This window comes from Rattus norvegicus, chromosome 1 (assembly GCF_036323735.1).
Source record: "Rattus norvegicus strain BN/NHsdMcwi chromosome 1, GRCr8, whole genome shotgun sequence".
Lineage (NCBI taxonomy): Eukaryota > Metazoa > Chordata > Mammalia > Rodentia > Muridae > Rattus > Rattus norvegicus.
The window spans coordinates 105,418,858-105,443,593 of NC_086019.1; the positions used below are offsets into that span (position 1 = coordinate 105,418,858).

General features: G+C 53.0%; 4 protein-coding genes across 7 annotated transcripts in view; all 4 read right to left on the reverse strand.

Annotated features, from left to right (window-relative positions):
• Positions 1-773: 773 nt before the first annotated feature.
• Cyth2 (cytohesin 2) lies at positions 774-8,685 on the reverse strand. 2 transcript variants are annotated; one of them, NM_001395066.1, is made up of 12 exons: positions 8,480-8,685; positions 7,451-7,598; positions 7,289-7,355; positions 6,631-6,749; positions 5,971-6,051; positions 5,287-5,399; positions 4,999-5,147; positions 4,502-4,613; positions 2,592-2,668; positions 2,431-2,502; positions 2,198-2,352; positions 774-2,109 (listed from the first exon to the last, which is right to left on the reverse strand). In NM_001395066.1, the coding sequence occupies exons 1-12, from the start codon at positions 8,496-8,498 to the stop codon at positions 2,022-2,024; spliced, it is 1,200 nt and encodes a 399-aa protein (NP_001381995.1). In that variant the 5' UTR covers positions 8,499-8,685; the 3' UTR covers positions 774-2,021. The 2 variants fall into 2 exon arrangements, with proteins under 2 accessions (NP_001381995.1, NP_446363.1); NM_053911.3 differs by having other exon boundaries at positions 2,592-2,670; positions 4,501-4,613.
• Positions 8,686-10,749: 2,064 nt separating this feature from the next.
• Positions 10,750-18,401, reverse strand: Kcnj14 (potassium inwardly-rectifying channel, subfamily J, member 14). The gene is made up of 3 exons (NM_170718.2): positions 18,269-18,401; positions 13,789-14,550; positions 10,750-12,503 (listed from the first exon to the last, which is right to left on the reverse strand). The coding sequence occupies exons 2-3, from the start codon at positions 14,494-14,496 to the stop codon at positions 11,907-11,909; spliced, it is 1,305 nt and encodes a 434-aa protein (NP_733836.1). The 5' UTR covers positions 14,497-14,550; positions 18,269-18,401; the 3' UTR covers positions 10,750-11,906.
• Positions 18,402-18,850: 449 nt separating this feature from the next.
• On the reverse strand, positions 18,851-24,553 carry Grwd1 (glutamate-rich WD repeat containing 1). The gene is made up of 7 exons (NM_001012067.1): positions 24,312-24,553; positions 24,003-24,120; positions 23,604-23,763; positions 21,337-21,550; positions 21,083-21,225; positions 20,698-20,895; positions 18,851-19,695 (listed from the first exon to the last, which is right to left on the reverse strand). The coding sequence occupies exons 1-7, from the start codon at positions 24,496-24,498 to the stop codon at positions 19,378-19,380; spliced, it is 1,338 nt and encodes a 445-aa protein (NP_001012067.1). The 5' UTR covers positions 24,499-24,553; the 3' UTR covers positions 18,851-19,377.
• Positions 24,460-24,736, reverse strand: part of Grin2d (glutamate ionotropic receptor NMDA type subunit 2D) — a 40,084-nt gene continuing 39,807 nt past the window's right edge. For all 3 annotated transcript variants that reach the window (XM_063280701.1, XM_039095535.2, XM_063280703.1), the window contains one exon: positions 24,460-24,598. In XM_063280701.1, the coding sequence (XP_063136771.1) occupies positions 24,563-24,598 (36 nt within the window). In that variant the 3' untranslated portion in view covers positions 24,460-24,562. The remainder of the gene's footprint in view (positions 24,599-24,736) is intronic.

Below are 24,736 nucleotides of genomic sequence, written 5' to 3' on the forward strand. Positions count from 1 at the left end.
AGGCATGGTCTCACATAACTCCGTCTGGCTTTGAACACCTTGATTCTTCTGCCTCACCTAGCACATGGATTGAAATGAGTCCCTTTCCCTCCACACTTGGCCTGAAGGGTGGCTTAAGCATTTTGCTATGACTTGAATGTTCCACAAACTTTGGGCAGTGTTCCCTTTAGATCCTTAATCAAGCATGGTGGATTGTCACAGCCCTGGGCACATGGTGGTGGCTCTTCCACTGCTTCCTGCTTTAGTCACTGGGTCCCCAAGGACTGGAGACCTCCTCCCTTTCCACCTTCCCCTCTATTCACTCTCAGATCACCCCAGCCACCACTTCATTTAAACACACTATTCTCCTGCCTCACATCTTAGCTTCCACAGCCAGGCCTGTATAACCTGTTCTTGCCTCCTGTAGCCACAGCTTACCTTGGCCGATGTTAGTCACCAGTTGGCAGGCAATGATCCTGGGGTGAGGAGGAGCCCTGCCACTGGGTTTTCCTTTGCTCTCATGTCTTTGTCACCTTAACTTGTAAGCCAGAACATACTGTCCAGCTCAAACCCACCCCTTATCCTGGCAATCAGTGCAAGCTCCTGTGCCAAGACAACTTGGTCGTAAAGTATGAAAGACAAGCATCCAAGCTCAGGACACCCACGAATGGGAAACTGGAATCCATATCCCAGGCAGCACCTCCCAGCCACCATTCCCTCGTCCTGGGTTCACCCCAGAGGCAAACAAGACAGGTGAGAGGGCGGCTAAGAACCTGATACTCACTGCCCAGCACTTTCCTGGCCCTTTGGGTGACACTTTAGTTGTTTTATTTGGGAATCTCCATTTCACACCAGCCCCTGGAGGGAGGGGGAGAGGTAATTCATGCTCCTTTCCCAATGTCAAGGTAAGCTTCAGAAAAGCTGATACCCCGGAGACTACAGCCTATTGACAGTAGTCTGAGCCAAAGCCCACCTAAATTAGAACCTGGATGCTCACATTTATCCAGATCAGTGCTGTTGGGGCATACACCCACAGGGTTGCAGATCCACACACACCTTCTGACTCTCAAGTCCCAGAAGGCCCTGGGGCAGAATCCTTTCTTCCCAGTCAGGCCTGCATGCTAAAGCATGCTGGGAAGAGGCAAATTCCTTTACAACTACTACTTCCTGTCTGGCAGGGCAGCTAGCAGTCTAGCATGCTGGCACTGGAAGGAGGTGGCAAGGCTTGACTCTTAACAGTAACAAAAAGCTTCCTGCCACTAGAGGTGGGCAGCAGGCATTTGGTCCTTTATCCTCTCCTCCACCAGAAGCACAAGAGGACAGGACCACTTGGGGACTCAGCAGTATCCCTTCACTGAGATCCCCTCCCACGAGTCAGGAGACACATGCCCAGGCCTTTCAGTTAAAAACAAACACCTCCACAAGTGGCTGGACGTGGGGTCAGAAGCCACTGTCACAATGGCATCCCGCGTACCTCATGACACACACCACTTGCCCCTCCAGGCCACCATGGGGTACTCAGTGGCCAGCACAGCCAGTTCCTAGGGACTGACACAGGTTTTCTTGGGACTCGCTCCTCCTGAGCCTCCTGTTGTTCTAGTCTTAGTCTCCTGGACTAAGTCCCCCAAGGACCACAGGTCCAACATGAACATAGCGGCCAGGCCAGTGGGGTAGAGCACATGGAGAGTAGGCCGAGTCTAAAACCACACTAAGACATTAGATTCTCCCTCCACTCGGCACCCCCAGGGCTGGAGTCACCGTCTGGGATGTGCCTGCCTTCCATGCTGTATGAAGCCCAGTGTCCTGGTTAATGTCAGGAGGATGGGTTCTCAGCTCTCCCAAACCCAAGAAATGAGGGCATCTGCAGGCGCGAGGGGTTAAATAATTAATAAGATTACCAACATGTTAATTACAAATAAGGAGTCAGGAGCTAGAGGTGGTGATTTTCCAAACAGGGAACCAGGATCCACAGCCCCAGGGCCCAGGGGTCCTGCCACCCAGGCGGGGCAGCTCCAAAATAAATAATGGAGTTGGGGACAGGGTCAGGGTTGTTCTTGCTTCTTCTTCACAGAAATCCGCTTCTTTCTTGCTGCCAACATCTCGTAGAAGGGGTCCACGCTTACAGCAGCCCTGCAAAAAGAGGTGTGATGGGGACCAGGCCCAGGCCCGAGCCCAGGCCCAGCCCTCCTGGCTCAGACTCCAGCCCAATGAGGCTTACTGGATGGACTTGATCCACTCGTCTTTCTCCTCCTGTGTGGGTGCTGAGATTCGGTACACCATGTGGTTCCCCTCTACTACCCGACCATCAGCCTCCGTTTTGCAGGCTTTGATGAGCTGTCCCTTATTGTTGGGAATGTAAAGCTCAAAGCAGTTCTAGAATACAGGGGAGGGGACAGGTCAGAGCAGCCCTGGGTCAGTACATGGAGATACAGGGCACCTCATGAGTCTCACCGGCTTCCGAGGATCATCCACCTCACGAATGCTCAGGTTCTCTAGGGGGATGATCCCTCTGGGCTCCTTGTCCTAAGAGGCAAAGTCAAGAGTTCAGGTTTACATGAGAGCTGGGGACCCTGCCCCCGCATCCTGGCCTGTGTCTGCAAGCTCCACCTCACCGTAGTGTACTCAAAGTAGTAGAGGCAGTTGTCTGTGAGGATGAACCAGCGACGCTTCCAAGTCTTCACCCGGCCCCCTGCAAGGGAAGGGGTGGGAGGGGCCGGGCTCAGCGGGGAACCGCTAGGGAGGGGGGAGCAGAGCAGGAAAGGTAGGGTTCTTAGGTCTAGGACAGAGGCAGTGAGGGAAGACAGGCAGGCAAGGACAAGCTGCGGGATGGGGTTGGGGGGGGGCGCCCAGGAGTTGGTTCCCCCTGCTTGGGCCAAAGGGTCTGGCTATTCTATTGGCAGAGGCCCAAGCCCCTCCCCCTGGGCCAAGGCAGCCTCTCCCTATCTGATGGGGGGGGGTGGGGGCAAGAAAACCAGGTACCTACCTCCTGGGGCAGACAGCGAGAAAGCAGGCAGGACCAGGTGTGGAAGGGAAGGCGGAGGGATGGGGTGCCCCAAGAACCGGCAGCGACAGAAATAGGGAGTCGGGGAAGGGATGCACAGGGAGCCAGAGCCACAGCGAGAGAACAGGCAAAGGGGAGGGGGAGAGAGGAAGAAAACCAGTTACATCTACATGGGGTGGAGCCACCACCTCCCCCTGCCCACAGTGCTCAGCCTGGCCAGGATGGCTCTAGAAAATACATGTTCCCTGAGACCTTCAACTCCGAGCTAAGGAGTACAGGTGGTCTTAGAAAACCCCTGGCCATCTATGTCAACCCACCCACCCATATCTTGTCTGTAACAAGATGGCCTACTGTGGCCTCTGGATGAACCAGTGGGGATAGAGATGTTTCCATGAGCTGTGATGGTCAGGATCAAGCCCATGACAGACCCCTGCATCTCACAGGCAAGGCACCTTTGAGCCTCAGGTTCTTCAGATGAGAAATGGGAAATACTGTTGGCAGAGCAGCTCGACCCCATCCTGTGGGGCAGTTGCCTTCTTGCTCCCCCCTCTAAACTACTGTGTGCTGGGGATCCTGATCTTTTGTGATCCTACCAGCTCCCCTGCACCCTACAAAGGGGTCAGGGCCATGTGTAGCTGCCAGGATCGTACACTGGCTGTTAAGACAGAGTGCCTGGCTCCAAGAGCACACATCAACAGGGCAGGACGGGACCTAAGACCTGGCGGATGCCAAAGCCACTGCTGACGCCCAAGGAAAGTGAGGCCCATTTCCAGCCTCACTGTGCATGAAGTGCCTAGTGTCCCACTGCAGCTCTCACGCTGTCTGGGCAGTGTCCAGGCAGCCTCATCACTTCCCTCCAGTTCAGTACAGACACACGTAGCTGTACTGCAAGTGTCTGCAGAGCTGTAGTTACTAATGGCTGGCCCGTACCCAAATCCTGCCTGCGTGAGCCTCAGGGTTCACACAGCACTCGCAGCTGAGAACAACTCTCCCGGTGACCCTCTGGCCCTGGGTAACTGAGCAGCTGGTTACGGCACATGTGCCATATCATACTTCTCAACAAGGACAGCCTGTGACTTCCCCTCCAACCGGGAACTCAAGAGTCTTCTAAAACCATCTGCCTACCTCTGTCCTGTTCCCTCATCAACCAGGCCTGAAGCCCAACATTATCCCTATGCTGGCTCACCTTGGGCTGACATTCACTGGCTGACAACAAGGCCAAGTCTAGAGCAGTCCGCCAAGCATCTGACCCTGTCCTGGGCTTTGGAGATTTTTACTGAGGGAGGTTAAGAGCCTGGCTCATCAGGCCCTGACATTGAGGGCTCCAAGCATATGAGTAGGAGAGGCCAGGACCACTTTATACAGGCCTAGCACATAGGCAAGTTTGCTCTTGGTTTCAGCCCTATTTTTTCGTCCTGGAAACTTGAGGTTCTCAAAGGTGCAAAAACTGAGGATGCCTAGTTCTGACCCGGGCCACTAGTGTCACTGCAAGGTTGCCAGCAGGCTCAGGAAGGGACGTACCCAGCTTTAGGAGCCAGCCCTCTCGGTCTGGGTTGAAGAAGGTGTGGGTGAGATCATTCCCATCATCCTCAGGGATTTTGAAGGGCTCGTTTCGGATGCTGTCATAGAGGTTCTGAGGGGTAAAAAAACAAGTTAACAACTCTTGGCCCCTGAGCCTTCTGTTCAAGGGTCAGGAAAATCAACTGCTCACTTACCAGGGGAGAAAGGGAAACAAAACGGAAGAGATGGGAGAAGGGAGGAAGAAAAAGATGAAGGGATAACAGTAGGAAAGCCTGCTAGGTTCTCAGAGATGATGGGAGAAAGAGCCCGCAAAGCCTGAGAAGAGACACAAACAAGAGCCAAGGGCCAGACCAGAAAATCGGAAGCAGAAGAGGGAGGCACAACAACAGTCATGTCCATACACCATGTCAACAGCCATACCAGTTCAGGCACTGGGAGACCACTGGGGCACAAGGTGGTAAGGTTAGAAGAGGGGTGGGGCTAGGTACAGCACTGACCCTGAGAAGGTCCTCAGGCAGGTCCCCACCCTCATTGATGCCTCGGTTCATGGCCACAAAGCGCTCCAGGCCCGGCTTGTCCCTGACATTGGGATTGTGAAGGCTGGTGTTCAGCATGATCACAGCGAAGGACAACACGTAGCAGGTGTCTGTACCAGGTAAAATAAGGCAGCAGTGGGTGATGACCATGACCCCCCTGGACCCTTCATCTATTCCTCTCTCGTTTGGTGATTCAGGTTCTAGCACTTCTTTCTCAGACTATGTCCACGCCCTGTCTTCTGGTCCTACCTGTGGACTGGAAGACCCCGGGATTACATAAGCAATATCTCTGGGCAAAGGCCTCCATCATTCGGTCAATTTTCTGAGCCTCTCCAGGGAGGCGAAAGCTCCACAGGAATTGCCTGGTTTGGAGAGAGACAGGGTCAGCATAGGTTTCAGGGCTGGAAAACACTCACATCTTAGTCTCTGTTAAAAGCAGGCAAATCATTATGCAAACCTTGTCTGGTGTGGTAATGCACACCTTTAATCCCAGTACCCAAGAAGGAGATGCAGATGAATGTGAATTCAAGGATAGCCTGGTCTACAGAATTCCAGGCCAACCAGGGCTACACAATGAAATGCTGTCTCAATCCTAACCCCCAAACAATAAGACTCCAAATCTCTCCAGCGGTAGCTTTAGTAGGAGGCATGCAATTTGATCAAATCTGTACGCTCTGGCCATGGATTCCAGTGGGTCTATATAGAAGCAACCTTTTGCCCATTCACTAAATTTACTAAATTGGACTGGGGGTTGCAGGTGATTTGCTGTCATATAGGAGGATCCACTGAGAGCAGTAGAAAAAGGAGGCCCCACCCTGGACTTGTCTTATTTGAGAATCATTTCCTGAAGTGAGTGTGGCTTGTTTTGGTTGGTATGGCTCGACCCTCACAGCTGAGAAGGCCCTGGCAGGTGCATTTCTGCCCCATCCTCACCGGAGGGCCTGAACCAGATTGAGGTCGGTGAACTCATGTAGATCCACAAAAGCATGGAGCACAGACAGGTTCAGCTCTTCCCTGGAGGGAGATACAGTCACATCAGGAGAGTGATAGGACAGATAACAATGTCACATCTTGTTCACTGTGCTGCCTCCACAGTGGCTCAGCCTGTCCCCTGGCTTTAAGCACAGGTCGGGTCCTGGAATAGGAGGACACTTTGCTCTTGTAGCCCGTCGAAGCTTTGAGCACACAAAGGACCTGATGTCACTTCTCTCAACTGTTCTTGTGCTCCCTACAAGCCTTATCTCAAGAGCTGGCCTTTATCTAAGAACCCACGAGCAATTCCCAGTTCCTATGCACTCACGCATCTACAGAGGTTTCTACACACGTGGGGCTCTGGCCCATGGCTCAAGACTTCCAGACAACCCAGTTGTGTATCCACGGTTAAGGTGCTAACATTCAGACTTCAGTAGTCCCTCAAACATAACGGGTGCCCTTACTCACTGGATGCCTACAGGTGCCACCTCCCAAGACTCAAACCCTGCCCCTGCAGAGCTAGTCAGTCCATTGTATCATGACCCAGTGGAGGCCACAAACCTGCTGTACCCCATGAGACGCTAAAGAGGGTGGAAGCACTGTGCAGGCCTGGCAGCTCACCTTTCCCCTAGGTAGTCCCCAATGGCTGTCTTGTTCAGCCCCTCGCCCTTGTACAGGAAGCGGGCAATTTCCTCAGGTGTGTTCTGTAGAAGTTCATGCTCCACCAAGAATTGGATCCCCTGGAGGGAGGGGGCCAGATTTGTGCTCAGGGCAGAGGTTCCTGCACCGAAGCTTCCTCACCCTAACAAAGCACGACCACCTTCACATAGCCCCCCACGTGCCATCCCTAGCCTACTCCCTCAGCCTCTCCGGCTAATTCCAGCATGAACAACTGGGCCTGTCGAGGAATGGGTCTGAAGAATAACTGGATACACTACTACACATTACAATAAAGAAATGACGCTGACACCACATACCTGCCCACGTAGACAGGAACATGGAATCCCTTACCTGGCTCTTCCTGTGGCATGAAAGCCCCTCTCTTACTACCTATCTCATCCTGAACTGTAAGCACTTATATCGAGGGGTCCCCCAGAATATGGCAGGGTCTTAGGGTTCTCAGCATTGCAAAGCACAGAGCCAGGCTCCCAAAGGCCTCAGTACACAATCATTGGACAGATGTCTAGGGATCCAGCCTGCTGCCTAGAGGAAACCTACTGTCTTAACACTTCTAGAACCAGAGATGTCAAAACCGTGCCTGAGTATCTTCCCTGCTAACCTTTTTGGGGTCCATGTTGAATTTCTTCCGGCCCATTGCCATCTTCCGGTTCCGCTGCAAGGTCTTACTGCAAGAGCAGGGTGGTGAGCAGCCAAGGGTCGATGCTTCAGCACCCAGAGCCCTGGCTACGCCCCATGTCCCATGAACTCCCACGGTCCTCACCTGCCCTCATTGGCCTCCAGACCCTCCACTTCGCTCATAGCTTCACTTAGCTCTTCCCGGAGGCGCTGGATCTCCACCAGCAGCTCCTGCTTTCGCCGACGGATGTTCTCCAGCTCCATGCGCTCCTCTGGAGTCAAGTCTGGGGGCTCTGGGGACCAGGGTCAAGAGATTAGTTCTGGGGAGTAAGGCCCGGAAGTCCTTAGTTTGGGGCTGAAGTCCCTGAGAATCCCATCTCATAGGTCTGAGGATGCATTTCTGGGCCCATTACTCGGAAGGGAACCACTCCCTGGGATCCTGGTCCCACCACAGTCAGAAACTCTAAGTCTGAATTTTAAATGCTTTATTTGGATGCCCTGGCTCCTTGGTTCCAACACAGTAGAACAGGGTGCTTGGATACTGGAAACATTACTTGGAAGGCCTTGGGCTCATGGCTCCATCATCGAAAGGGCTTTGGAACCCTAGATCTTGGAAGGGAGTAGGTCCCTTCGTGGTTGAGGACCTGGGAATCCTGCATCTTGGGTGCAAATCTTAGAAAGAAATCAGGACTCTGGCTTCTGGATCCACCACAATATGGACCTTTGGTGCATTTCTTGTAAGGGGGCCCGATTCTGGCTCCATCATGGTGGGAAAGTTGGGGGTCCTGAATCTTGGGTGCATTTCTTGGAAAGAACCCGAGGTTCTGGTTCCGCCATAGCGGACACTGTGGTCTGGATCTTGGGTACACAGTAGAGTCAGGATAGGGCAGCAGGATCCTGGGTCAGGGTCGGTAGGGACGGCGTTAAGCCTAGGTCTGCAGGAAGAAAGCCAGGCCGCTGCTCCCGCGGGTGTACGCCCCGCCCCGCCCCGCTCCGCGCCCCGCCCGCCGCCGCCGCCGGAAGCGGGCTCGGCCCAAACAATGGCCCGGGACCCCCGGCTCTCGACCGCGCCGGAAGCCCGTCCCGCGCGCTGAAAGGCGCCTCGCCACTGCTCTGCTGTCCGCGGCGGGGCTTGGGAACCGCTCCGCCCGCCCGCCCGCCTCGCCCGGCCTACCGTAGACACCGTCCTCCATGGCGGCTAGGAAGGCCCGCGGGGAGTCCGGGGCGTTTCCGCCGGCTGGGCCTGCGTCCGCGTCGGCCCGCGGGCTCGAGTGAGCCCGCTCAAACGCCCCAGGAGCCACCGCCGCCTCCTCAGCGCCCGTCCTCAGCGCCGAAAAGACTCTCCCTTCACGGCCCAACCGCCCGGCCGGTGGGGCCCGCCCCTCGCTTTGACACCACCCAATCCGCTGCGGGTCTCCCCGACTGCTCCGCCCCCCGACACCACAGGATCATCTCCAGGACCAATAGGCACACGAGAAGCAGATGCAGGAACGTACAGCTGGCAATAGACTGCTAGGCTGACCAATCGGACTATGGGTAGTTTGTTCAGTCCCGCCTCCAAGACAAAGGAAAATCCTTGGCAGTTTTACCCTCCAATAAGAAAACTGAAAAAGAAGTGACCAGGAGGTGTGACTTCATGGAGAGGGGAGATTGCGCCTGCGCACAAGCCAGACTAGGGCTACCTAACCCTCCTCCACCAACCCCTCCGCAGGCATTCGTTGTTAGGGGGCGGTGCCTTATTAGTTTTGTTGTCAAGGGCGGGTCTCAACCTTGGGTTGTTGCTCCAGCCACACCTCCTGGCCCTCCATGCTAGCTTTTGACCGCAGTGGTTGCCAAGCAACTGGGAGCCTCACAGGCCCGTCTTTCTGCCCCCTTTTCAGGGTACTTCTTAGCAGGTCGCAATCTTTGAACCCCTTTCGTACCACCACATTAGACTTTCCTACACACCTGAAATCTCAGACTCAAAGGATGGTAAATAAAAGCATTCTGTCTTCCAAATGTTACGGTATTGGGTACCGTGAATGCAAGGGCTCTACCTTCCCAGCGCTTTGTCTGTTTTTCAGGCTCTTCCTCTCTTCTAAACTCTCCCTCTTAGCTTCCTCTTCCGAAAACTCTGCCTTCCCCAGGCATTCTCCCAAGGCACCCCTTTTCCCTCAGAATCTTCCGCTTTGCACTGTCAAGTTTGGCAGTTCTCCAAGAGTCGGTACTTAAAGTCTTCCTTCGACCCAACCTTTTCAGTCCCCACACTCCTGCCCTTAAACTCATCTCTCCTCCCAGAATTCTCTTCCCCTTTGCAGGGGAAGCGGTGAGGAGCCTGCATGGTGGGGACTCTGGCATACTTGTAAATCCCAGGCCCATGATGGGTGGGGCTTCCAGGTCTTGCCCTCATTTGTGTCCCTGGACTGCTCAGGTGGGGGTGGATTCTGGGCCAGGACTTGGTTAAGCCTTTGGATTAGTCATGGAGCCTCCTAATCCCCTCTGTGACCTTTATGAGTGAGTGGCCTGACCCATGCCCTCCCTCATGGAGACCCTGGGTACACCAGTCCTACCCAGTTCTCTCCTGTTCATTAGAATTGCCTGCCCCTGCCTGTCCAGCCCAACTGAGCATCTTTCTCCATCATGGTCTCCTTTGTTCTTAGTCCCTGCCCTAGACCTGGAGGTGGGAGAGCGGCCAGTTAATTAATCCTGTCCGGTTATTACCTAGGGATTCTGAAGGATAAAGCAAGATGAGAACCCAAAGAGGGCATGGGTGGATTCAACACTCAGGCAAGCCAATGCCAGTGATGGTACTGGCTTTTGGTCGGGAACATGAGCGAGGACACCTCCTCTTTCTGGCAGCTCCCCTGAGGCTGGCCGTCAGCCTGCTGGGCACTTAGGTGGCTGCACCATGGGTGAAGGCCAAGAACAAGGACCCACAATTTCAGAAATGCAGGCACAGCGCCAGAGCTCCTGAGCCTTTAATGCAGTGACAGGGTCCGCCATGAATTCCTCCACTCCTCTCACCGTGGATACACCCTGGAGACAATAGCCACCTCTTCCATTTCCAGCCCCTAAGCTGGAGCAGGGAGGTGGTGACACTGGCCCCTGGTGATAGCCCATGCTTTTCGCTGGTTCTGAATCTGCATACAGCATGGGTCCAGCTGTCAAGTCAGTGTCCCCTCCTCTACCCTGGAAGGCTAGTTCAGCATGAGGGTAGGGAGAGGAAATCCCAGGACCTGCACTGCATCTCAGCCTCCATTAGGTGAAGGAGGCTGCTAAGAGGACCCTCGGAGAAGTTCTGGTGGCTATTGTTGCAGGAAAAACGGAAGCAACGCAAGGAAAGATTTGCCTAACATCCTGAAGTTCCTAGGAGCTGCTGGGAGTTAAATAAAGAGCCTTCCTGGATCTCTGCAAAGGGCTCTGATCAGCTTGGATCTTTCACATCTTACTACAGGAACAAGCAGAAAAGATAGAGATCTGTATTCATATCATATATAATACACGTACGCATAGCATCTGAGAAATAGACACACATCACTAGGTATCGTCATCCAGAATATTTTAGGCTTGCCAGCCTCAGCCTCTTCCTTCCCTTTTCCGTTAGCTAGCCCCGTGATTGTCTAGGCTCTTGCTTGCAAGCTCCACGGGGAACAGTGTCTGCCTCCTAGAGTTTATCAGGCTGCCCATCTGAAGGTGACTAGACTTCTAAGCTTTGGGGAAGGACAGCTCTGGTCCCTGGAGTTTCGATTCCTTTTGGCATTACAGAACCACAGAAAGCTACCCACGATCATAGAGATCCTCAACCCTGATGGGCAAAGTGGAGCCAGCAAATCATTTAGAATCCTACCTGGACTCTGACCAACCCCGAACCATAGAATCTTGATTCCTTTGGATGTTCTAAGAATGGCACTTCAAGCAAAAACAAAATTCACCCTGTGGATCGTGGTGAAGCCAGAACCACCCCCTCAGTCGGACCCTAAACAGCCAATACTCCAGAGTCCTCCAGCATCTGGAACCTTAGTCCTTCCAAACTGAGAAACCTACCAATGTTCTGTGTATTCTAGAAACATAGCTTTGTGGTTTCTAGAGCAGCTCCACTCTCCTCTAGCCAACATGTTTTAGAATCCCCAGTGTCAACCCAGACTCAAGAGAATCTCAACTCTTGGGCTCTTTGGAGCCACCGGGCCTTTTCTCCACATGCAGTCCAGTCACTGTTCTATCTTTGGTCAATTATGATGATCCTGAATCCTTGGAGTATTCTATCATTGCTTGAATCTCTGTTCCTCGATCTGTATAAATTGACACCTTCCTCCCTGAGGCTCTCACTGATGTCCAACCAAAATCCAGCCTCCACACCTTGTCTCTTGTATGGTCCAGAAATCTGATCCCTCAGCTCTGGTAAGACGTGGGAATCCAGCTCATAAGGGGGTCTCGGGAGTGAGACTGGAGCAGAGAAGTAAAGGTGTAGTATATCTGTGGTAGACATTCTCATGGTTAATGGTTATCTCAGCAGGCCACTGGTCCTGAGAAACCCCTGTCCCACTCCCATCAGAGGCCGGAAGCTCTCCATCCCTGTCATCTTTGGGAAGGGGTGTCACATGGGGAAGTGGGCCTCAGCTATGTCATGGAGGCAGGGTCAGTGCCAGGGTTGGTGTAAGAGCTTGGGGGCTGGCAGCCCTATCTGGGGTCTCTGCTGAAGTCCCCTCCTTAGTGTCCTCTTCTTCATCTTCCTCCTGGCAGCAGCTCAGCGCTAGTTCATTCTCATAACAAAATGCAGCAAGGGAGCCAGGAAAACTTGACTTAGGGCTGTGAGAAGCCTGCTCTGCCCGCTCATCCAGCTCCTTGGCACTGCAGACTGGCGTCCCCGGGACCTCATACGTTCGGTGGAAGTGTCGATAGTCAACCTCATACTGGGAGCCACGCTGGAAGAGGACTGGCTCAAAGCGATGTCCCCAGAGCAGCTCACCTGGGAGGTAAGATGAGCGGCATTGTGTAGTCATGGCTGTGGCCTCAACCATACCTTCAAGAATGACCACCAGCTCGAAGTCAGCCCGGGCCAGCTCGGCCCGCCCCAGCTCATACAGTGGACTGGCAGAGTCAATCTCATGCACAATGGTAATGGGGGATACGAGGAAGATGCGATCGGTGCCTCCGTCAAAACCAACATCCACATCCTGGTGGTCCAGTGGGATGTACTCGCCCTCTGGGGTCACACGGGGCTGTGCAGGAGCAAGAGGACAGAGTCAGAGAAGTGAACAGAGGTTACAGAAAGAGAGGAGCAGAGATACAAAGAAAGAGCAAAGAGCAACCAGGAGATGGATCCAGGGGCCCGGAGAGAGGCAGAGATCCAGAGAGAGGCAGAGACAGAGTCCAAGGAAAGGCACATAGACCCAAACCCAGGGAAAGCAGAACACAAACCCTAAAGAGAGAAGGGGACGCAGACACTGCCCACACACACCCCAACCCACCGCCAGGAGGACCAAAACCCAGGAGCAAGGGAAGACAGAAAAGACCTGCAGAGGGAGGGATAAAGACTTAGAGAGCTAGGGACCCAGAGTGACAGGAGGATATAGGAGGTACATCTGGCTCCAACATGGACTATGCTACGGCTGCTTCGGGTGGCTATGCCTCTCTCTCCATCACTGAGTGAGCACATGGAGAGGTGTGTGCAGTACTGATAATTTCACCTCCTACTTCCTACCCTATGACTGGCTGTGTCACTGCCCCACAGACATCTGGAAGAAGTGTCCTTCTGGGTCATCTTGGGAGTTTCAAAGGACTAGGAGCTCAAATATCAAATATGATTGGGGCTCTTTTCTCTGTGCCCCAGAGGATTCTGGAAGCTTTATTTCCCACAGTTAGTCACCCTCTCCTCTGACCTCAAGTGCAACCTCTATCAGACCAGTGCTGACTGCAGCTCAATGGTTCGTTGGGAACCCAGATGCTTGAGCAATGTGGCCCCAAATCCAGGAGCATCAAGGTTTCTACAGCAGGGCTTGGAGGTTGCTGTCCCAGTGGCCGGGGAGAATGGCCTTTTGCTGCGACTATTTCCAGCCTAACTGCTCTACTCATTGGGCGGAAGATTGGTAGAAGAGCCTGGGACCCAAGTCCTGAGCTTCTGTCTTCCTTTCTCCTGGGATAGTAGCAAGGCCTCACACTCCCCAACACCCACCTGCCACACTCAGGCTGCTACACAGGTATTTCCCTACCTTAATCCTGGTGGGAGCTACAGAAGCAGCACGGGAGGGCAGGTATGGTTACCTGTGACTAGACCACTGGGTAAACTATCAGGAAGCCTCCAGGTCAGGAAGCTCCTCAGTTGTTGTTCTACTCTTGTCAAGCCCAGGTTTCTAGGTACTTGCCTCGTGGGTTTACATCTCCTGCTGTCTTCTTCTAAACACACACACACACACACACACACACACACACACACACACACACACACACACACACACACCTGTAGCAACAGTGTCCCCTCCCCAGACCCCACACGCCCCTCCTCACCTGCAGCAGCTGGGCCCGCACGTGCGCCTCCACCAGGTGACTTCGGCGCAGGTTGCCCACCCGCCACATGAGACAGAGCCGGCGGTCTCGCAGAGCCACCACTGCGTTCTCACTGAAGACCAGTGTCTCGTTGCGTTTCTTGGGCTTGGCCATCTTGGCCATAACTGCACCCACGACGAAGGCGTCGAGCACACAGCCTGCGATGCACTGCAGCACCACAGCGGCCACAGCAGCTGGACACTCTTCGGTGACGCTGCGCACACCATAGCCTATGGACGTCTGTGTCTCCAGTGCAAAGAGGAAGGCAGCCAGGAAGCTGGCCACTTGCGAGAAACAGGGAGCCGGTGGTGGCGGGGCAGCCAGGTCGCCGTGCAGCGAGGCGATGAGCCAGAAGGTCAGGCCGAAGAGCAACCAGGAGGCGAGGAAGGAACAGGAGAAGAGCAGGCACATCCAGCGCCAGCGCACGTCCACACATGTGGTGAACAGGTCACTTAGGTAGCGCGCGCCCTGGCCACCCAGATTCACGAAGCGCACATTGCAGTGCCCATCTTTTTTGACGAAGCGTCCACGGCGCCGGTTCCCAGCTACTGGCCCAGGCGCCCACCCATTGCGGCACAGCCCGGCCCCCGCCTCCTCCTCATCACCAGCTCGACTGTTTCCTGGCTCCAGCGCGCCGCTCAGGCGGCGCAGGGCCCTGGCCAAGCCCATTAGGTGGGGAGACCCCCTCTAGATTTGTCCTAGCGGGGGGCAGGCGCCCCAAACCTGCAGGAACAAAAGATAGGTAGGAATGTCAGGGGTACCAGGAACTGGAGGACCCACCGGCCACAATAATGTGTTCTGCACCCTCATCTAACGAAAAGGGTAGAGCAGTACTCATGGGACAAGAGTATCCTGCCTGTCATAAGAAACTTGGTATAGGAGCTGGAGAGATGGCTCAGGGGTTAAGAGCTCTGACTGCTCTTCCAGAGGTCCTGAGTTCAATTCCCAGCAACCACATGGTGGCTCACATCCATCTGTAATGGGATCTGATGTCCTCTTCTAGTGTGTTTGAAGACAGCTACATTGTACTCATAAATATTAAATAAATATTTAAAAAAAAAAAGAAACTTGGTATAGGTACAACTGTAGTAAAGGTTTCCAGTCCAAGTGATATTGTCAAGTATGTCAAATTGGTGGCTCTCACTGCTGTAGGCACCGTTTATGAATTTACACATTCGTGGGGTTTTTGGTTTTGATATGGTACTGGCGTGTGATGTGGAACACGAAGGGACTCCTGAATGCAAGGCAGTGCTACCATTGTGTCATGCTTCTAGCACCAAGAACAGAGTTTTGAGACAATATAATTTTATAGATATAAACTGCTTAAGACCACAGCTACTCAAGCTAGGGTTTGAATGCCCAGCAGTTTAGCTCCTGAGTCCCTGTAGGTGACTGTAGCCACAGGCCCGGTGTGTGGTGTGCATTCTGGAGTTCCAGAACTCCTGAGACTGATATAGAAGCATGGAGAATGAGGTCAGCTAGAGCTACAAAAGGCCATGACTCACACAAGTAACGAGGATTCTATCCAGCAGAGAAAAAGAAATGAGGGACAAACATCAAACAATATGAACAATTTCTTTGTTGAGGCTACCTTATGAGCTCCAGTGATCTTTGCTCCTTAGCCCCTGGACAATGTGAGAACACAGGCTGTGTACCTTAAAACATTTTAAGTGGGAGCAGCCAATTCCAGGCATTGGTCAGTTCCCTGTATCTTCCACATCATTTGTACCCACTGAATTCGCCAGACTCAGACGGAAAGCAATGTCCTCGGTACTGAACACGCAGACCCTTTTATACATCTGTATTCCCTGCACAATACAGTAAAGCTACATAGCAAAACTGGGTGGTGGTGGCACACACCTTCAATCTCAACACTTGAGAGGCAGAGGCAGGCAGATCCCCGAGAACTTAAGGCCAGCCTGGTCTAAGTTCCGGGACAGCCAGGGTTACAGAGGAACTGTCTTGTAAAACCAAACCAACAAACCCCTGGTATATAGCATGGCACTGTTTGGTATTGGAATCCAGAGGTGTTTGTTTTTGAGACAATGTTTGCACATACCCCCGACTGGCCCGGATGGGATCCCCCTGCCTCCACATCTTGAGGGCAAGGATCATAGGCCTAAAGCACTACACTCGGCTGTGGAGGAGACTCTAAGGACACAGGACAGCGTGTGGCAGTTACCCCCATCTGAGGAGAGAATGCGGGGTTTCTTTCTAAGCTGATCAAAGTCCTAGCATGACCGCAGTGGTGGCTGCTTAACTGAACACACTACAGATCATTGGATGGGTTAGGCCGTGTGGCTCCGCGCCTCAGGCCCCTGGGGTTTAGGCCCAGCATTCCAACAAAAACAGCAGATCTGCTGTTGGAGGAATTACTTTCAAATGAAGCTACTAATAAGTAAGTTCAGCCTTGACCATCTACCCGAGGCCACTCCTACTAGTCCTCATTTCCTTAACAAGGATAGGGACGTCATCGTCCCATTAAGAACGTCCCATTAGGCCACTTCTGGTCATAAAGACCCAGGCCATGCTGGTCATTGTGGAGGAAGGTGGAGCTCAGAATGCCCAGCCAGCCTATACATCAAGACCTTATCTAAAAAAGGAAAAAAACATAACAAAACAAAAAATCCCTCAGGGCCCGATCTAACCCAGGCTAACACAGTTCTGACAGAGGGTACAATGGGTGTTTATGGACCTTCCTGAGCCTAGAGTGGAGGCCGGGTCTGAGCCTTCAGGCTCCCCTCCACCACTGCAGGGCTGATGAGGTCCAAGAGCTGCTAGTGTTATCCAGAGCTCTGTACTCTGGAGACATACTGGACCTAAGGGCCCTCACGGGCTTTGGTGGGAGGATCTGAGTGGTCCATGTAAGAAGGCCGTGTGAAGTTCAGCACTTATGGCCCAAGACTGCCTCCTTCCCTGGTCTCTGTGGTATCCAGGAAGTCCAGCCAGGGCTCACTAGGCCCACCTGACAGGTGCTAACCTGAGGCTGAAGGGACCGAGTTGAACCGAGCTGAAGGTCATTCTTGGGAGGGGAAGTAAGCGGTCTCCCAAGAGCGGGTATATAGTTGGAATGTGTAAATTAACTTTCATGCCTTTGAGGCAGGATTCCTACTTTGCAATGGTTTCCAGGAGCTAGCCAGCGAGAGAGTAAAAGTGCAATCACCCACCTTCAAGTCCCTTAGCTGGAGAAAGATGGCAAGTTTAAACACCAATGAGTCCTTGGATGCCAAACCCCAGTGATGACCACAGTGCTGGCAGTGGGACAAGCCAAATGTGTCTATGGAAGACTTACAGTTGCCCATGGTACCTACCAGTCTCCAGGGGTCACCTTGCATTGATTGCTCAGGGTGCCAGGGGCCAAAGGCCTTACCCCATCTCACACTGGGGCTCCCGTGCTAGGGTGGAAAGCTGGCTTGGGTCCCAAACTTCTGACCCCCTCTGCTACTGCCCTGAGGTAGACCTATATCCACCTTGGACTAGGTGGGATTTACACCTTTAGAGAGCCGCCTGCACCCCACACGGCCCAGCACTAGGCGGCTCCAGCACAAGATGGGGTGGAGGATACTGACCCACACCCCATCTTCCACCTGACCTACAAGAGCAGCTTACTGTTTCCATATAAAGGAGCCCCAGGGCTTAAGGCACTTCAACTCCATGTCAAAGTCACTACATAATCTGGGGCCAAAACCCCGCCCTCCCATTCACACAAAGTGCCACCCCTACAGAGGGGGTGCTGAGAGCCCCAAAGGAGGCACCGTAGGGGGCAGGGACCCCTGTCCTTTCCTGGTCTCCAAGGCAGCCAGATAACCCAGCCACACTGGGGTAACTAGGCCCAAAGAAGATGCAAAGTCAGTGTTGTACATGGATAAAGACCCAGAAAGTGACAAAGACAGAAAAACAGAGACAGGGGGAGGCAGAGAGATTCAGACGGAAGCCAAAGGTCTCAGTGGCATGATCCAGGAGACAGACCCAAGGTGGTTGGGGGTGGGGTGGGGTGGTGGTACAGAGACCTAGAGAGAGGACAAAGACCCAGAGGTGGAAACAAACAGAAACCCAGAGAAAAAGACAGACAGACAGACAAAGACCAACCAGAGAATAAGAGACTTAGAGAGGGGGGTAAAGACACACAGAGAAAAAGAGACAAAGAGAGACAAAGACCGGGAGGTTGGTGGGGCAGCCAAGAGCCAGAAACGTCAGCAGACAAAGTCTGAATAAGAATGAGACGAGAAATGAAGTTCATGGCTTAGAAAATGTAGACAGATAGGGAGAGTGAGGGGCTGCCTTTCAAAGGGAGAATGGGCAGTGAGAAAATTTATGAACCCAGTAACGACCAGAGATAGAAGCCTGGGGTGCTAGAGCGGGAAGGCTTCTGGATGGAACATCAGGGAAGGTGTTTCGGGAAGAGGGAAGATGAGGTGGGTTGGCTCATGTCTGTACTTACCTGGGGGGGCCGCCCACCCCCATTCCCTGCACTGGGGGTTCCTCTGCTCAGGCTGGAGAGGGGCCTCTGTGGGTGCTAATGTATTCAGGTCTGTCCTCGGCCCCTGGGGGCCTGAGCCGGACACTCAACCTCTGAGCTCCAGCGGATCAGGGCATGAACAGAGGGGGGTGGGGGTGGAGCCGGCTCAGCACTGCAGAGGGGGAGCCAGGGAGGCTGGCCAGGCAGGGCACTGGGCTGCGGCCCAGGCAGACTGGAAAGGACAGTGCAGATAATGGGTGGGAGGCAGGGAGGGACAGTAGGGATAAGGAACATGGGAAATAGAGGCATGTGAAGGGCGCTGATGGCTTAGGGAACTTAGCAGGAAATACTGAGGAAGTAATAAAGGGGAAGAATTGTAGGTCCCCATTTCTCCTAGGATGATGCCTTAATAAGCCAGTGGTCCCAAAAGAAACTGCAGTTACTGACTCAGAAACAACAAGGAAAAGCCCAGAAGGCTGCAGTCCCACGGGATAAGAGCTGTACCATTTCCCTCCTTACTACCATTAGGTTTCTCACAGAAAAGAAGCTCCAAGGACTGGTGTCTCAGTGTTTGGGGCCTTATTGTGGTCCTTTACTGTAGCAGAAGCCCCAGGCCATCCTCCAGTACAACAGTGGTGAGCACAGGAGGGCACCCCAGATGGCTCCCAACTTGGATCTCAAACAAATCTAAATGGATAGAAGAAGGCAAAGAGAGAAATTCCACTGGGACCCAGACCCAGACTTGGCCCAGCCATGGCAAAAGCCTTAAAGTTCCTGAAGTCGATCAACAGTCAGAACTGGGTTCCCAGTCAGAGGTCCTTGGGGTCGACACCGACAGTCTCATCCTGAGGCTACATCTGGGACAGGCAAGGGTCTTTGCCTGAACCTAGTCTTTGGTGTAAGGCAGAGCCAAGGCTCAGTCCAAATCATTAGAGATAGTAGGTCAGTAGAATCCATTCCTTCTGTTCCACAGAGGCCAGCTGAACAAGTCTTCCTTTCTGAGGTGCAGTCTACAGGCCTAATGATCCTTGCCAAGTTAACTGATCCGGTTCCCCTGAAGAGCCAAGGCCTGAGGCCCAGTGTTGGCCATCTCAAACACTGATGGTCCTGAAGACGGTGAAGCCTGACAGGGCGGTGCTGATCAGGACCCCAGGGCACTGTGGGTGCCAGTGTAGCTCCTTCAGGTCAGTCTCACCTTGATGCACGAACAGCAACTGCTGGGGCAGTGCCGCCAGCCCAGGGTCTGTCTCTGTCTCACCTGACTCTGGGTCCCGCTCAACTGCCAGGTCCCACTGTGTGATCTGGTTGTCAGCACCTGAGGCTGCAAAGACCCCACTGTCCTGAGGGTGCCATTCAACGGAGGTCACGGGGGCCACGTGTTGCTTGAAGGTGGCCACAGGGGAGCCAGACTACGAGAGAGTGGAGGAGTCAGGCCTCAGCATGAAACCAGACACCGAGTCTCAGAAGCCCCTCATACACTCATACAAAGCCAGAGCCCAAGAAAGAAACACAGGGAGAGGACAGAGGTAAGATGACAGTCTATGGGCTCCTGGGAGCTCTCACCTACAAACTAGCCTAACGAGGTGACAGGAGCCTGCCCTGCATGTCCCTGAGCTCGCCTCAGCACTCCTTGCCTATGACCAGGGCAGAGAGGCGGTTCTTCAGCACACGCCTGGCTGTTCTCTAAGGATGAAGCCTTAACAGGACAGTAACAGTTCCCTTGAGCTTCCTGACGCTACCAAAAGACAGCACTTACGTTAGAAGTGGTCTAGGAACAGAAGTCCCTGGGACTCTTTGGCACAGAGGACTGCACCTCCCTCTGGAAGCTTCCCCAGGATGATCTATAGAACTGATGAAATTGGAGGCTGACATCATGATGATGCAGGAAGGCCTGGAGCCAGGACAGGTCCTGGCTTCCTCTAGAGACCGGAAATGCCTTTTCCACCTGCCTAGAATACCGCTCAGTTCTACAGACAACTCTTAACTTAGCTGTGATGTCACCTCTGCTCCTATAAGGAATGAATGGGGCTCACAATACCAACTAATGCTAAAGCAGACTAAAATATACTACAATTCCCAGCAGCCCAAGACCATGGGCCATGTGGCCAGCTGTATCTGTGCCAAGCAGACAAATGACAGTCTCTGTACTGCCCGGCTGGTATGGGAGCAAAAACACTGCGTAGTTACCTCCCCGTGCAGACAGCAAGAAAGCAGGCAGGACCAAGTGCGAAAGGAAGACAGATGTATGGGGTGCTCAAGAAACTCAGGAACAGAAACAGAGAAGGGGAGGGATGCGCAGAGTTGAGGGGGGAACCCCTCTGCTCACACCCACATCCTGCTACACCTGCCTCCTCACCAGGATTTAATGCCCAGAGCTTCCACAGCCCTTAGGAACCCAGCTGGGAAGATACCTTGAACTGTCGCAGGTCCCAGACTTTGAGGGTCCCATCATCCCCACCACTGAGCAGGAAGGGTTCCCTGCGGCTCCAACTGATGACGTTGACATCCCCATCATGGGCAGCGGCTGTGGTGAGCATGCAGGCCTTGCCTGGGGCTGCTCGGATGTCCCAGATGCGAATGGAGGCATCCGCAGAGCACGAGGCAAACACCTAGGCAGGGTCGAATTGGTCTGAATTGGAAAGATGCCCAACCCACAGAACACACTACCGTCCATTGTCTCCGTGTCTGGATCAGGGCCCAACTTGGGCCTCCTCCTCTTCAAAGCCAGGGTTCAGGTTCCTAACCTGCCCTCATCCCCATCAGACCTATATGTCTAGGCCTCCAGCCTTTCCTCACCGTGTCCTCTGTTGGCGACCACTGCAGATCCTCCACAGAGCGTGTATGGCCCACAAATGGCCTCTGGTCCACATTCCAGGAACCACCATCCGTGGGTGTCCAGAGATGGATGTTCTTCTGACAGTCACCAGTCAACAAGCGGCCTGGACAAGGGTTAGGAAACCACCTTACCCACCCTGTGGGAAAGGTACTTCCTGCCTTTCCAGGAGTCCTAGGACCCATCCTCCCTGAACCATGAGAAAATCAAAACTCACCGGGTACCCGAGGGGACCAGTCAAGAGCAAAGCCCTCACCCATGTGGCCAGCAAAGGAGAAGATGGGCTTTACTCGGGCCTGCTCATCGCGGAGGAAGATGGCCAGGGCCTGCGGGTCATCCACCACCTGCAGGAGCCGTCGCAGTGCAAACACCTCCACCTGGCCCTTCTCTGACCATACTCCAGCCACGGGCTCCTCTCCCAGCCAAGATACCTGCCAGAGGGGTACACAAAACAAAGAGGGGAGAGATCTAAGGTTGGACAATAGACCCCTCAGAACCATAACCTTGGCATGTCCACAGACACACTATAGTTCCCAAATGGTGTTGTGAGAGGAAACTGCAACCTCATAGACCAGCTGATGGCCACACCTCCTGGTATGGGAACAGAAGTAGCAAGAAGATGAAGCCCTGCGCTTGGTGGTGCTCTAGAAAATGGTCTCTGAAACACTGTGGGTCCCAGGGCTTAGTTCTCAAGTCCTTTCACCTCTACAATCCCTACAAGATACTTGAGCTACCTTATTACCATAGACAGCACATCCCTCTGATGATCTCCACTGTGCTGGCTAGTTTATGTCAATCTGAGAGAACCTAGCGTCAATTGGGAAAATGCCTCAATGACATAGGGCTACAGGCAGTAGAGCATTTTATTAACTAGTGATCAATGTAGGATGCCCCACACCATTGTGGGTGGTGCCAGCCCTGGGCACTGGTCCTGGATTCTATAAGAAAACAGGTTAGCTAGGCAGTGGTGGAACACACCTTTGGGAATCAGAGGTAAGAGGATCTCTGAGTTGGAGGCCAGCCTGGTCTACAGGGCTAGTTTCAGGACAGCCAGAACATACAAAGAAACCTGTCTCAAACAAAACAAAACAAACAAAACAAAATATAAAAAACACGAAAAAGAATGACAAAGTAGGCTGGGCAAGCCATGATGAGCAATCCAGTAAGCAGCAGCCTTTCATAGCCTCTGCATCAGCGCCTGCCACCAAATTCCTGTTGTGTGAACTCCTGTTCTGACTTCCTTTGGTGATGAACAGTGATGCGGAAGTGTAAGCCAAGCAAACCCTTTCCTGTCCAAGTAATTTTGATCACAGCATCTCATCACAGCAATAGTGACCCTAACTACGACATTCACCTTAGATCTAAAACGTTGAGACCCATGTGTGGCTGTGTCTTCTTCCTCACACCCACCTACACTGAAGCACCCCTCAAACCTTTCTAACCACCTGTATTGTGGCCATTGAAATGCCATTCTTCCTATGAGTTGCTCCTTATGTAATCAAACACTTTGGGCCCCTGCAGCCAATTTTCCACACAGAAACCAGAGGAAGCCTCTTAAAACAAGTACCAGATCGACCATTCCTCTACTTTGTCTTCCACTTATTCCTAGTTTCCCCTGAAGTAGACACCTAAGACTTACATTAGCCCACAAGGGCAAAACAACCAGTCTCCCAGGTGCTTGCCCTCTACCATCTGTCACTGTCCCCTTTGTCTATTCTGCGCTACACACAGTGGTCTGTCCAGTTTTCCTTGAGACTTCTGAACCATGCGTACGGTCACCACGGGGTCTTGGTGTTTTCGTTTTCCTTCTCTGCAAATCTGTTTCCACAAACACCCTAGCTCCCCCACTGGCTGTGGGTCTCTAGACCAAGAACACTGACTTATCCAATCCCCTTCAAATCACCATTTACAAAAGCAACTCTGCCCTAGGAACACCCTTACTGGCCTTTGTTTTTTTTTTCCACTACACTTAGCATCTTGCAACAAACTACATATTTACAAGTTTTCTCTTGTTCCCTATGTTCATGGACCCAGAGCTTTCTGCCTGCAGGCTAAATTTTCTGGGATTAGGACCTTACCTGAGGCAAAGTAATAATGTAACGGACACAGGCCCAGCTGAGGGCCAAATTTTGCTCTACAAGCTCCTTGTACACCATCTCCGCTTTTTTGCTTTATTTTGTTTTTTTTTATTCATCTACCCTATCATAAAGTGCTTTATTTATCAAACCTGGGGCTTTACATGCTTGAGGTGAGGGCTCTACCACTGAGCTGCCTTTGAACTCCTTCTGTCCTGCCTCAGTTCCTAAACAGTAGCTAAGTAAAAACCCTTACATTTCACACCACAATCAGGAGAGAGAGAGAGAGAGAGAGAGAGAGAGAGAGAGAGAGAGAGAGAAGATGCCAAGGAGCAGGAGATGCTAAGAGACATTTGAGTATTGGGGTACGCTGCAAAGAATGCTGAACAAGCCCCTGAGAAGGCTGTACCCGAACTCGGTTGATGCCACCATAGTGGGGAACCATGGCCAGCTCCAGTTGAGGTTTCCGCTCCTCTTCATCCTCTTCATCTTCATCATCCTCATCATCACTGCCCTCTGAGGGTGGCGGCCTGGTCCCATGGAGATTGTGCATCCGAAGCATCATCAGTCTACAAAGGGAAGCAAAGAATGAGTTAGAAACTGAGTGCCAAGCGCAAGGCCCTGGGTTCGGTCCCCAGCTCCGAAAAAAAGAAAAGAAAAAAAAAAGAAAGAAAGAGAAAAAAAGAAACAGTGCCGCCGGGTTGTTGAGGGATGAAGGAGGTGGGGGACCCAGACTTTAAGGTTTGGCATTAGCACAGATCCCTAACCCGTGGGTCTTGAGGGTGTCTTGAAAAGGTCCTTGGCTCACCTATTGCTCTGGGCGCTCTCCGCCTGGGTTCCCGCACACAGGTAAAGACTGAGAGGGAGCTCTGTCCGGTTGTCGCCCAGGTGATCTCGGACTATGTCAAAGCTGAGACAAGGGGCGCCTAGGGATGGACGGGGAGATGAGACCATAGAGTTGCAGAGTAGGGACGAGATACTGGGAACTCGGCCTCTACCTCCAACAAAGGGCGGGAATCTTCAGGGTCACAATCCTTAGATTCCAGACCTTAATCCCCCAGACTCCAAGTCAGGCCTTTCATTTCACTGGACCGAAGAGTCAGGGCCCTCTGCCTACCAGTTTGCGCACGATGGTATAGCACGTAGGCCTCTTCATCCATTACCAGCTCCTCCCCTTCTCCTAGTGGCGGCCCTCTGCCGGGCAGGTAGACCTGGGATGGGCCTTCGGATCCTAGATCGTAGGTTTCAGCCTCCATGGGCTCCCCGGTTTCACATGTGTGCCTCCGGCCCTTGCGCGCCGCCATCTTCGAACCTTCTTGCTTCGGACGCGAAGTACTAGCGTCACTTCCGGGATCCGCCTCCCACAGTCTAAGACCCGTCCCACTGTACTGTTGCCTTGGAAACCTGTGAACCAGCAATAAGAAGGTGATGCGCAGAGAGATGGCCGACCCAAGTAACGGTCCTAGCTCAGTGAGAAAACTTGTATTAGGAGCAGTTTTGTCTTTCGTGTGATCTTGGAAATTCTTCCGCGCAGCAGTGGCA

Coding starts and splice junctions, on each gene's coding strand:
- Cyth2 (NM_053911.3), bottom strand. Junction 4,614..4,998: donor TGCCTGAGGACCTTCTCAGG/GTCAGTGCTGTA, acceptor TTTACCCCTCAG/AACCTCTATGACAGCATCCG. Junction 2,110..2,197: donor GAGTGGATCAAGTCCATCCA/GTAAGCCTCATT, acceptor CTCTTTTTGCAG/GGCTGCTGTAAGCGTGGACC.
- Grwd1 (NM_001012067.1), bottom strand. CDS start 24,498: ATGGCGGCGCGCAAGGGCCGGAGGCACACATGTGAAACCGGGGAGCCC. Junction 21,226..21,336: donor CTGGTCCCCTCGGGTACCCG/GTGAGTTTTGAT, acceptor ACCCTTGTCCAG/GCCGCTTGTTGACTGGTGAC. Junction 19,696..20,697: donor GGGACCTGCGACAGTTCAAG/GTATCTTCCCAG, acceptor ACTCTCTCGTAG/TCTGGCTCCCCTGTGGCCAC.
- Kcnj14 (NM_170718.2), bottom strand. CDS start 14,496: ATGGGCTTGGCCAGGGCCCTGCGCCGCCTGAGCGGCGCGCTGGAGCCA. Junction 12,504..13,788: donor TGCGGGCCCAGCTGCTGCAG/GTGAGGAGGGGC, acceptor GCTCCTGCACAG/CCCCGTGTGACCCCAGAGGG.